Source organism: Propithecus coquereli, unplaced genomic scaffold (genome assembly GCF_000956105.1).
Source record: "Propithecus coquereli isolate 6110/MARCELLA unplaced genomic scaffold, Pcoq_1.0 Scaffold469, whole genome shotgun sequence".
Lineage (NCBI taxonomy): Eukaryota > Metazoa > Chordata > Mammalia > Primates > Indriidae > Propithecus > Propithecus coquereli.
The window spans coordinates 1,008,929-1,021,117 of record NW_012150496.1 but is presented as its reverse complement, the minus strand read 5'-3'; the positions used below and the strand labels follow the sequence as shown (position 1 = coordinate 1,021,117).

The 12,189-nt window shown below is 36.6% G+C and overlaps 1 protein-coding gene across 1 annotated transcript in view; it reads right to left on the bottom strand.

Moving 5' to 3' along the window:
- NSF (N-ethylmaleimide-sensitive factor) overlaps positions 1-12,189 on the bottom strand; it is a 187,097-nt gene that overhangs the window by 37,222 nt on the left and 137,686 nt on the right. Inside the window, exons 11-12 of the mRNA XM_012655230.1 lie at positions 9,230-9,386; positions 6,317-6,450 (exon numbers count right to left, since the gene is read on the bottom strand). Coding sequence (XP_012510684.1) covers positions 6,317-6,450; positions 9,230-9,386 — 291 coding nt within the window. The remainder of the gene's footprint in view (positions 1-6,316; positions 6,451-9,229; positions 9,387-12,189) is intronic.

Genomic DNA, 12,189 nt, shown 5'->3' with positions numbered 1-12,189 from the left:
AGATATTTACATACTGAGCCAGGAAGGTCTACCACAACTTTAGGAAGATAAACGCAAAACAGAGAAGTACTAGAAAGATGTAGGAAAAGTAAAATTGTACAAACGGCCCCAGTTAGAACAGTGCAAACTCACCATCAGTAACAGCACACAGATACACAGTGCCTGCTCCAGATCAAATGATGCCTCAACACAGAGGCAGCCAGGAGGGCTGAAGCTGGAGGAAAGGGCTATGTCTTACAGATTCTTTAAAAAAATTAGTCTAAAGAATAGAGGGTCATCCTAGTTTTATCAGAAGTTTCCTATAGAGCAGGTAAGATTATCAGACAATATACCAGGGTCTTAAAGTCAGATGGGAAGTCTGCAAGAGAAGGCTAAAGAAAAAAAATGGGCAGAGTTGAAGAAGGAAACCATATGGGAAGGAGTGGCATGAGCACCATGAGTCTTATGAAATAATGAGAGATCTCTCACAAAGGTTGAGGAACATCTCTAGCAAACAGAGTCCCATAGTCTATTTCTAGCTGTGCATATGAGATTGTAACCATTAAACTCTCTGGTACCACTTCTCTTGCATGCAAAGATATGACACAAGCTTGAGGGTTGTGACAGACAACCCAGAATGTGGAGAGTCTGGGCTCAAGGTGAGAATATGCTGGATGCACTCTTGAGCACCGAGGGAGAAGCAGGCTCCTGTCACACAGCGATTAGGGGCAGGCCTGAATATGGTGCTCGTCAAGCTCTTAAGCCAAGCTGGGAGCCACCTGTATGTAGGGAGGCGCAGCAGCTGCAGCCTCTGGAGTCTACATGAATACAAATGGGAACACGCCAGCATTAGCTCCATTAATCCCAGCCTTTCAGAATCACAAGCCACAGCAAAGCACGCTCTGAGGAGATTCTGTCCTCCATCCTCTGTGACCTCCTTAGTGCTCTTAGGTAAGGGAAGCCAAATTTTTTGGTTCTTTTGGGGCCTGAAAGAGTTCATCTCAATTCTGAAGTGGTTGGTGTGAAGTACATAGTTAGGAGAAATCTGATGACTGTAGGAATCTGATGGCATAGAAAATCTCTAAGGTAGTAAATCTGTCAGCGATTAGCTGAAAGCGTACTCTAATCATATTGGGTAGCATATAAAAACGTAAATGAGCAAATTCAAATTGGTGCTATCTGTAATAATCTCTAGTTTCTAAAAATAACTTGGGAGTAGACCAAGCAAACATTAGCTGTCTTCTAATGAAACTGCCTCGGGAAGTGGACCTAAACTTTTGGCAAAGCACTAAAGCTTCCTGGAATGACCTTAAAATTTTTTATTTGTTCTTTCTGCTTTTCAGGAAAAAAATCTTACATTTTCATATAACATGAGCCACAGAATGGGGTATTTTTAATAATACAAAAAGTCACAAGGTCTGAAAGTTCTGCACCACCTCCTTTGTATGCCACACAGATACAAGTGCCAAAAGACGGTGTATTAAACAAAACAACAACAAATGCCTACCCCCGCAACCAGCCACACAGGGGACCTGTAGTCACTTCTGGAGTGTGTTCTTCTCTCCGCTAATACACGCACAAACTTCAACAAATCAGCTACATGATATATTAGGATGTTAACCAAAAACATCCAAATTCTGTTGCTTAGTAACTGTGTCAAAAGATCTAATTTCCAGCTCTGCTCTTTGTATAGACTAAACCATGAAAAGAGGAGGATTAGGCACCATGATTCTGTTCTGTGCAGACTACAATTTGCAGTGGGATTTACAGAAGGATATTCAAAGAAGATTATTTCTTTCTTGCAGGGCTAGTGGAAAGGAAAATTTCTTCCATTAATTTTCAATCCTTTGAAAATAAGACTATATCATGTTATTAGTGGGTATAGTTTTATAAATCACTGATATTTTTACTTAATTTTATTCAATTTAGTCATATCCAATTGTTCTATTTCATCTCTGTACTGATTGTGTACTTAGAAAGCATCAAGATTAGGTAATTAGTTGAAATCAAATTCGACTGCTTTGTTCTTTTGTTCATTTAATACCACTAATAGAACTAGTAAAATCGATTTTTTTAAAGTATAGATGCAAAAATGGATAAAGGAGTTAAAATTGAAAAATGAAGTTTGGGAAGCAAACATAAAATGGGAGAGAAGAGGAAGATCTGTGAATATTTCAAACACTCCAATGGAACATATGGCATCTTCCCCCAGAATGTGAGGACAATATCTCGTACATACTTAGGCAGTTGAGAAGTTTATCTACAGGGAAAGGATTTATTAAGCAAATTAAGAAAAGTACAAGGTGAACTTTAAGTTAATTGAGAATGAACTACTTTCATGTATTTTAGCACCATCCACTTGCAAAAAAGAATAGCATAATTATAATAAAATCTTATATACTCATTAAAGGATGCCTAACAGCATTCTATACTAACAAAAACTCTTATCTGTTGGCTTAAGTAATAAAATGGTATATAAAGATGCTCTATGAGTTAACCAATTCAGACCACCTATCTTTAACAAAAATTAATGGGCTATAATATTTCTGAGCTTCACAAACTATTTTGAAAAATCTTTAAAATTGAGCATTTAGTCATTAAAATGTAGCTAAAGAAATAACTGAACGCCAACATTTTGCTTATCAAGTTAACAAAAAATATTTTAATAACATCAAATGTGGGTGAGAATCCCAGGAAACTTATACTCTCATATGATGGGGCTACAAGTGTAAACTAGTATAACTTTCTCAAGGGGTGGGGTTTATAAATCATTAGTATTTTTATATAACAGTTTTGATAGCAATATATATGAAAAATCTTTAAAATGTTAACATTTTTTACCTTAGCAATCCCAATTCTGAGAATTTATACTAAGGAAATAATCAGAAATGTATGTACAGTAATAATAACAAGTAAAAATAACCACTCCACTTTACTGAGTACATATTATGTCCCAGGCACTATGTGATACTTTACATAAATTACCATGTCATTTAATTCTCACAATAACCCTATGAGGCAGCTATTAACATTATCCTCATTTTACAGATGAGAAAATAGTGGCTTACAGTTTAAGTGACTTATCCAAGGTCACGGAGCTGGCTAAGTATGGTGGAGATGAGATTCAAATTCAGACCTGTTTGAATCCTACGCCAGGTTTCTCAGTCATATGCTGCTACTATATCTAATAAAAATCTAATAAGAAAATGAGGGATAGGAATTTCCCTAGTTTGGTAGCTCTATAGAATATTATTAAAAAACTGGGAAACAACCTAAATGTCCAACAAAAAGGGACTGTTTAAAGGGATATTATGCAGCTTTTAATTTAACATAATATTGGGATAAGTTTTAGTGACACTGAAAACAGTTCATAATATTTTAAGTGAAAAAAACAGGTTTAAAACACTATGTTCAATGTTATCCTTGATACATAAGGGGTGTGTTTGAGTAGAAAAGAGAATTGAAGGACAAGTACTAATATGGATTTACTTTTATTTTCTTCTATGTTTTTTTCTATATTTTCTAAATTATGTTTACAATTAGGAAAAGCTACATATTTTGGGAGGTGGAGAAGCTACAAGAAAATAAATATTTTCTCCAGGATGATAAAACATCACAAATTATTTGTGCTCTGAAAAAAATAAAACATCTTCTTTCCATCCTCACACTAAAAATGCAGAAGTAGGAGGCAGACTAGAACTAATACTAAAGAATGGCATTTATATTTCATTTTCAAAAACAACCTGGAAGACTTAGCATCTTTAGACTGGGTTGAGCCCTGAGGCTTTTGTCAACCTATCATTAAGTAACAATGTGAAAACTATATGCAGGGAAAGATTCTGTAATATTTCTAATATATTTCTAAGACATTCATTTTTTTCTCTTTTCTGAACTTAGTTACAATGAATAATATTTTTCCCCCAAGGAAAAGCAAAAAGTCTAATATGAATTTATTATACTGCAGAAGCAGAAATAATTTTTGTAACTTTAAGAGTACATGGATGATCCAGACAGTGAATCATGAATCTAAACAATTTTGAATAAGCTTGTATAGGCACTTATTTTTATATTCCTTAGCCTTGTACTCATCTAAAACTCTACCTTGAAAGGCTTCAACAATTTAAAGATTAAATCATAAGTTATTAAGCCATTAATTTAACCATTTAAGCCTCTAAAATCAGCACATATTACTTTCCCCCCTCAAGTCAATTTGCAAGAGATTAAAATAATAAAAATGATAATATCTCACATTTACAAAGCACCTTTGATCTGCAGAAGCCCAGAAGCCTAAAGTACTTTTTAAAAACTTTATAGAAAAACTAGGACCATCCACCCACATCTCAGTACATCTGAGGTAGAAGCTAGCAGCTGGTGGAGAGCAATGGAGTAATTTACCCTCTGCAAAGGAGACTCCTACTTTAGAACAAGTAAAAGAACAGATGATTAGGGGAAATGCAAACAGAATTAGCTATTCAATAAATAAATGGGACATTCAATGGCTAGAGATTCCAAGGGCTATTATTTAAATTTTCACCAGAAGTGGCTTAAGGGTTCCTTTTAGAGGGAAAACAAAAAATAAAACATACAAAAAAGCCCCTACCTACTCTAGGAAAATTACTAGTCCAAGTTATTCTACCCAGATTTTCCTTTGAAGGACAGAAACTACTGGTTTCACCTCAGAGTAAATGGACTGTGATGTTCTAAAAATAAACGGACTATGATATTCTAAGTTCTTTTTGTGTCAAATAACATTTCCCTCTCTTTTGCACTCAATTTCAAAGACTCTCATGCAGAGTATTTATCTTGATGTTTCCGTGTGTATGGCTGGAACACTGCTTCAAGTTCTGCTTCTGCCATTTCAAGCACCCTACAAAAGCAATTTTCTGCCACCTGCACAAACAACTTACGCTAACTTCTCAAACTTAACACGTCTTGGGAGTCTTCTTCTTTTTAAATATATTTTTCCTCTCCAGTCTCTCTCCTAAAGAAGTAATTCTATGCTACATGCTACATCTTTATAGAGTGAGTGCCTAGGAGTAACGTAAAAGAACACCCTGAGCTGTCTTTGCTAGGTAGCACCTTGAGTCTCAAGATTCTTTTCCCTAATTATGATTTTTCTCACAAATCTTGGTCAGTTCATATCTATAAAAGATCAAGCATGAAAAAAAAGGATGTAAGTGGCAGAACTACTTCAGCTGGATGGAAGAAAGAATTTCCTCATGGTCTGGGAGTATGCAAAATTAGATTATTGCTGGAAATATGGGCTACCAAGTGAGATGAAACAGCTGTTAAAAGTCTTCATCATTGATTTTTGTTGTTGTTGCTGTTTTTTCAAAAGATGCCTTACATGGCACTTGTCTGAATGTAAGACATGGACAGATGATCTTATAGTCCTTTCAGCCCTAGGATTCTAGTCTATGTTATTCTAACTTCACTGATTGTTCAAAGTGGCCATATTAAGAAGGAGTTAAATGGCAGTTGGAGGCCAGGCGTGGTATCTCACACCTGTAATCCTAGCACTCTGGGAGGCCGAGGCAGGAGGATCGCTTGAGGTCAGGAGTTCGAGACCAGCCTGAGCAAGAGCGAGACCCCGTCTCTACTAAAAATAGAAAGAAATTAGCTGGACAACTAAAAATATACATAGAAAAAATTAGCCGGGCATGGTGGCGCATGCCTGTAGTCCCAGCTACTTAGGAGGCTGAGGCAGGAGGACTGCTTGAGCCCAGGAGTTTTGAGGTTGCTGTGATCTAGGCTGACGCGACGACACTCTAGCCAGGGAAAAAGAGTGAGACTCTGTCTCAACAACAACAACAACAACAAAAAATGGCAGTTAGAAAAAGGAAAAGGATCAGGACTAAATTAAGTTGTCAGGTAGACTCCGATTATTACCTAACAATTATCCTTTTGTAGGGGTTCTTGGGAATTCTTCCCAATGATATAGCTATGTTCTTTTTCAAACTCTACAATCAACTTAATTGACCCCAAACAGTTTGACTTTGTACATTAATGAAAGAACTTAAAAAAAAAAAAAATCCCACATGCATTTGTTCTATTCTACCCACTCTTAACTATGATTCTTTCCATCAAGTTGATACAAACTTAGGAAATAGAAATTAATCTTAATATGTATTGAACAAGGCATAATTTAGAAGGTAAGGTTACTCAATAAAAATGCATTGCAAAGTTAAAAAATCTGAAATAGTTACTCTCCCTCCACCCCCAATAATTTAGTTCCACTTGTGAAGAACATAGTTGCTATGGGTTTTATACATATACATGTACATACACACACACATCCAAGAGATGGGAAATTAGAATGAAAGTAAAAATCTGATACCTTCTTCATGGCCTGACATTTGGCTGTCTCAGAAAAGCCAATCATCTTATCAGGAGAACAGATCTTGATGAAGGGGAAGTTGGATTCCTCTGCAATTTTTGCAGCTAAAGCAGTCTTGCCACTATGAGGAGGGCCTGCATAAAGATATGAGCAAGTCAGGGGAAAAAAGCCAACCTAAGCAAAGGGAAATAAAACAAGTTTAAACTTTTATCCACAATGTACTGAGGTCTCAACTAGTTGCTCATTAACATTTCCTGACACAATTTCACAGCAGACATGTTTTCCCTTATTTATTAGCAACTGAACTTAATGGACTGATTAGCATTTCTCAAGAGTATGGTGAAATACATGTCTTCTTACTCTCTCACACAGCCTTAATCTTTCAAACTTATGGCTAACTATATAAAGGATAAGGGTTTTTTGCTTCTTAAAAAAAAAAAAGAAAACACATTCAAATGCATATCAGTACTTATAAGTTCTATCAAATCATCTAACAAAAAAATGTAATTTTAGGAGACGATATTGGGGGCAGGGAAAAACTGCCTTATTAGAAGCAAATGTGACTTAAAAAGCTAGAATTCTAAAGACTCGGGCCTTCTCATAAAGGCAAGCAAATCTACAAGCTTACCTGCATTTAGACATCCCCTCCCTTCCCTTCTGTGTACTGGAAGATGTGTCCCTATTCCAACCATAAACCAACCAAATCCTCCTTCCCATCTTCTCAGAACCTGACACTATTGATTGTTCCTCTTTCTCTTTATGTTCATCCTCTTCCTCTGTCTTCCCTGAAGCCTTTCCAAAAGCATTTAAGTATGCTCTGTTCTATCTGAAAATTTAATAAAAAAAACAAAAACTCTTTTTGAACATCACACCCTTCAACACTAACCCTTTTTTCCCTGCAAAACGCAACTTCCCAAAATATAGTAATTACCTCCCCTGGCTGCCTTCACTCTTCTCCCCTGCACCCCCACCAAACCTCATGGCTCCCACCCCGACTATACTGATCAGGCTCCCATCAAGGTCACCAATGAACTTCATGTCACCAAACCCAACAGATGCTATCTTTGTTGGCCTCTTGGGAGCATTTGATACAATTCATAACTTCCCTCTTTCTTAAGTTTCTTTTCCTGGCTTCTGTGATAGCACATTCTCTTCCCCGGCCCCTTTCCTCACTGGTTACTCTTGCTCAGTCTCCTTTGTCAATTCATTCTGTTTTATTCAGTCCCTAAATGTTAACACACCTCAGAGATAAGTTCTAGGCCTCCTCTTCATCTCAACCCACACCCTTTCTGTAAGTGACTTCCTCCACTCCGTGGCTTCGATGGCAGCTATACACGGACAACTCATGAATCTACTGCCAACCAGACCCCTCTGCTGAGCGTCAGACCCACATATCCAACAGGCCCCTCAACATTTCCAATTTAATTATCCTATATGAACCTAGACTTTAACATGTTCAAAACAGAACTCATGATCTTTCCTCTAGAAATCTGCTTCTCCACTAATGTCCCCAATCTTAGTAAACAGCACCATTTACCAAGCCATGTACGTTGGAAACCTGGGGGTCATGTTTGATACCTCTGCCCATATTTAGTCTACCCAATATTTCTAAGCTTCGGCTTCCCCATCTACAAAATAGGGATAACAACAGCATCTACCCTCACAGGAGTGAAGTGAGGTTTAAATGAGATAACATGTATAAAAGTGCTAGCAGAGTAACTGGCAGACAGTAAGGGCTCAAAGAATGTTAGCTTAAGTATGAATGATAATAATTATGCAGTCTTTTTTATTCTGCCTCCTAAATATTTCTCAAATTATTCTACTTACCTCCATCTCTGCTATCACCACATTACTTCAAACCACAGTCAGTTCTCATTAGGACTGATGCAACTGCTTCTAACCATTGGTCTCTACTGTATCTTTTTGCCCCTCCAATCTATTCTCCATCATAAAGCAGACATGAGGATGTTTTGAAAACAGAAATCTGATCATGTGACTTCACTGCTTAAAACCCTACAAATGGCTTCCCACTGCTCCTAAGATACAGTCTAAATCTTTTAACACAGCCTACAAGGCTTTGTGTGAACTGGCTGCTGTCTGCTTCTTGAGTTTCACGTCTAGCCAATCTCATTTTTCTGTTTCAAGCTCCTTCCTGCCCAAAACTTTTTCACATGCTGGTCCCTCTGCCTAGAATGTCTTCCCCCATTACTTGGCCAGTTTCTCCTCATCCTTCAGGTCCTGATTAAATGTGCTCCTCTCAGAGAGCTTTCAATCCTCGACCTTTGGAGGGGGTTAGGTTCCCCAATCATGTGGTCTCATGGAACGTTTCTGTTGTCATACTAATCACAAAAATTAATGATCTGTGAATGGAAGGTCCTTCCCCTTTTGTCTACTTGATAAAATCCTAACTGATCCTTCGAGGACTAAATTAAACATCATCTCTAGCTTTCCCTGACCACCCTTATGCAAAATAACTTGCATTCACGTACATTTTTACACATACACACTGTAGTTAGGAATTTCTTTACAAGTCTTTTTTCATGACCAGACTGAACACTTGAATGTCTTTGTTTCCCCAGCAACTAGTTCATGACTAAAATATAGCAAGTTCTCAGTAAATATTTAATTGAATCAAGTGCTATGTGGTATCATTCAGTCTATTAAGTACCACATAAATTTAGATATAATCCTACAAGAAAACGAACCACTATCATTCACCTGTAACATTCCACCCCAATAAAATTTTAATTTGTACACAATATTGGTACACAGACTGAAATACTATTTTCAGATCATGAACAAGGTTAGGAACTGAAAACAACTCACTTTTCTGGAATGTGCTAAACGGCTTTTAAAATGTGCTGCTTTTCTTTTTTTTTTTTACTTTAATGCCATCTCATCATTCATTCTCACCTTCTAAAAGGACGCTGACCAATGGTGTGCGGTCACTGTTTTTTGTCTGCTGAACCAGCAGCTCCCCATCATCCAGAACTCGGGTAACTGGGTCACCCCATTTGATGATACCATTCATAATGTAACTTGCATAATCCTCTTGGTTTGTGCCAAATGCCTATTGAGGAAGAGGACAGTTTAAAGCATTGTGAACATTAGTATTAAAAACTAAGATATTTAAAAGTATAAAAGATGAATAACAGCTCCTATATACTAAAACTATTGAGCACTATCCCATATTCATGTAAAAAGCTTAGAAAGCAAAAAAACTATTTTATAATTTCTCATTTAACTTTCTACCCAACAGGAAAAAAGAAAGCTGCTTTAGGTGACTTAATGGAATAAAAGCAATAGATTTTAGGCTTAGATTTGAACAAAGCCCAAACCCTCACAATTCCTGGCAGAAAGAATTATGTTCCAATGTGCTTGCTTCTATAAAGAGTATGCAGTTTGTGGCCTTTCTGTTAAGAACGAAGAAAAAAAAGAGATTATGGACTTCTTATAGAAATCAGGAACAGCTCAGCAGACAAATATACTTTCCTAACACTGAGTATAGGTGCTATGGATTAAAACGGGAATAAAAACGGTAATGAGAAGACATTAACTTTGTGGTAGGGGATGTAAGTTACATGGCACTAAGGTAAATTTATATGTGTAAATATAAGATTTAGAATGAGATAGATATGAACAGCTGTAAAGAATGACTGAAGGATTAGAAAAGGAAACAATAGCAATTACTATATATAATAATTTTATTTGTATTCACTACATTAACAGAGCTTAAATCACATCCTTCTTCATTTTCAATTTCTAATCTCAAAGATTATAACTCCCATCAAAATAGCTGCCAAAAGCAGGCAATAACTTTAGCAATTACAGTTGAATTGGATTTTCACAAGGCTAACAGGAGAATAAATAAGTAGGGAAACATAACCCAATGTACATGTAAAGGTCATATATCTTGAGAATTTTAACTTTTTAAAGATTATCACATCTCTCAAAAAGTCAATTTTTGATTACCTGATATACGGAATAATTTTAACAGTTCTTTAGAACTTATATCTCACAGAAAGTCAATTTTGTAATAACGCCTCTCAAACAGTATCCAGTGGTCTCATGTCCTATTACTTTGCCACAAAAACATTTTCAGACCACTCTTTGGGTAGTGTCCTTGCATACACTAGTCCTTTGATTCCTGAGTACAGAGGAAAGTCCTCATTCTTTGGCCTGGATATGGCAAATTCAGTAGCCCTGTAAAAAGTTATAAAGGAAGAATCTAACAAATACTGGTTGAGTGGCTGTTCTAGAAAATTTATACGTTGGCTGGCTTTTGTCTTTAATTGTTCCAGGTATATACTCCATGTCTCATGGCAGAATATTTAAGATGTTTGAACCATAATTATAATGGTGACTCTGTATGTCTTCCTTATACATCCTAACATTTCATTTTTTATTTTATCCTCCAGACCCCTGGAAAATAAAAGTAATTTTTTAGTTCTTACTTCCTCACAACCAAATTATTTGCCACTCAAAAAAATCTTAGAATTGTTCAGTAACTTTTTGAAAGTAATTATTTTATATTTAAAAGTCAATTTAATTTAATTTAAAAGTATAGTCTTAAAAACAGGGCTAAAGCAATTGACTTTTCTCTTTAAAGGAGATACTTGCAATAAATAATTATTGTCAAGAATATAATAGCCAATAAGCATATGAAAAGATGCTCAACATCACTATTCATTAGGGAAATGCAAATCAAAACTACAATTAAATTTCACCTCATACTCATCAGGAATGACCACTACCAAAAAAAAAAAAAGAAAAGAAAATAGTAAGTGTTGGTGAGGATGTGGAGAAATCAGAACCCTTATGCACTGTTTGTGGGAATGTAAAATGGTACAGCCACTGTCGAAATCAGTGTGGTGGTTCCTCAAAAAATTAAAAATAGAATTACCATATAATTCAGCAATTCCACTTCTGGGTATATACCCAAAAGAACTAAAAACAAGGTCTTTTTTTTTTTTTTTTTTTGAGACAGAGTCTCGCTCTCTTGCCCTGGGTAGGGTGCAGTGGCATCATCATAGCTCACAGCAACCTCAGACTCCTGGGTTCAAGTGATCCTCTTGCCTCAGCCTCCCCAGTGACTGGGACTATAGGCGTGAGCTATGACACTGGCTGATTTTTCTATTTTTAGTAGAGATGGGGTCTTGCTCAGGCTGGTCTCAAACTCCTGAGCTCAAGCAATCCTCCAGCCTCGGCATCCCAGAGTGCTAGGATTACAGGCATGAGCCACCGCACTCAGCTGAAAACAAGGTCTTGAAGAGATATTTGTATAGCCATGTTCATAGCAGTAGTATTCACAATAGCTAAAATGTGGGTGGAAGCCAACTGTCCATTGATGGATGGATGGATAAGCAAAATTTAGTGTATATATTAACAATGGACTATTATTCAGTCTTAAAAAGGAAGAACATTTTGACATGTGCTTACAACATGTATCAACGTTGAGGACATCATGCTAAATGAAATAAGCCAGTCATAAAAAGACAAATACTGTATGATTCCACTTATATGAGGTACTTATTCAAATTCAGAGACAGAATGGTGGTTGCCAGCAATTGTGGGGGAGGGAAAAATGGGAAGTTATGTGGAATTTCAGTTTTAAAAATGAAAAGAGTCCTGGAGAGAGATGGTGGTAATAGTTATACAACATTATGAATGTATTAAATACCACTGAGCTGTATACTTAAAAATGATTATGATTGTGATTTTTTTTTTTTAATAGAGATAGGGTCTCACTGTGTGGCCTGGACTGGAGTGCAGTGGTGTGATCATAGCTCACTGCAGCCTTGAACTCCTGGGCTCAAACGATCCTTCCACCTAAGCCTCCCAGCTAGGACTACAGGCGTGTGACATGGAGCCCA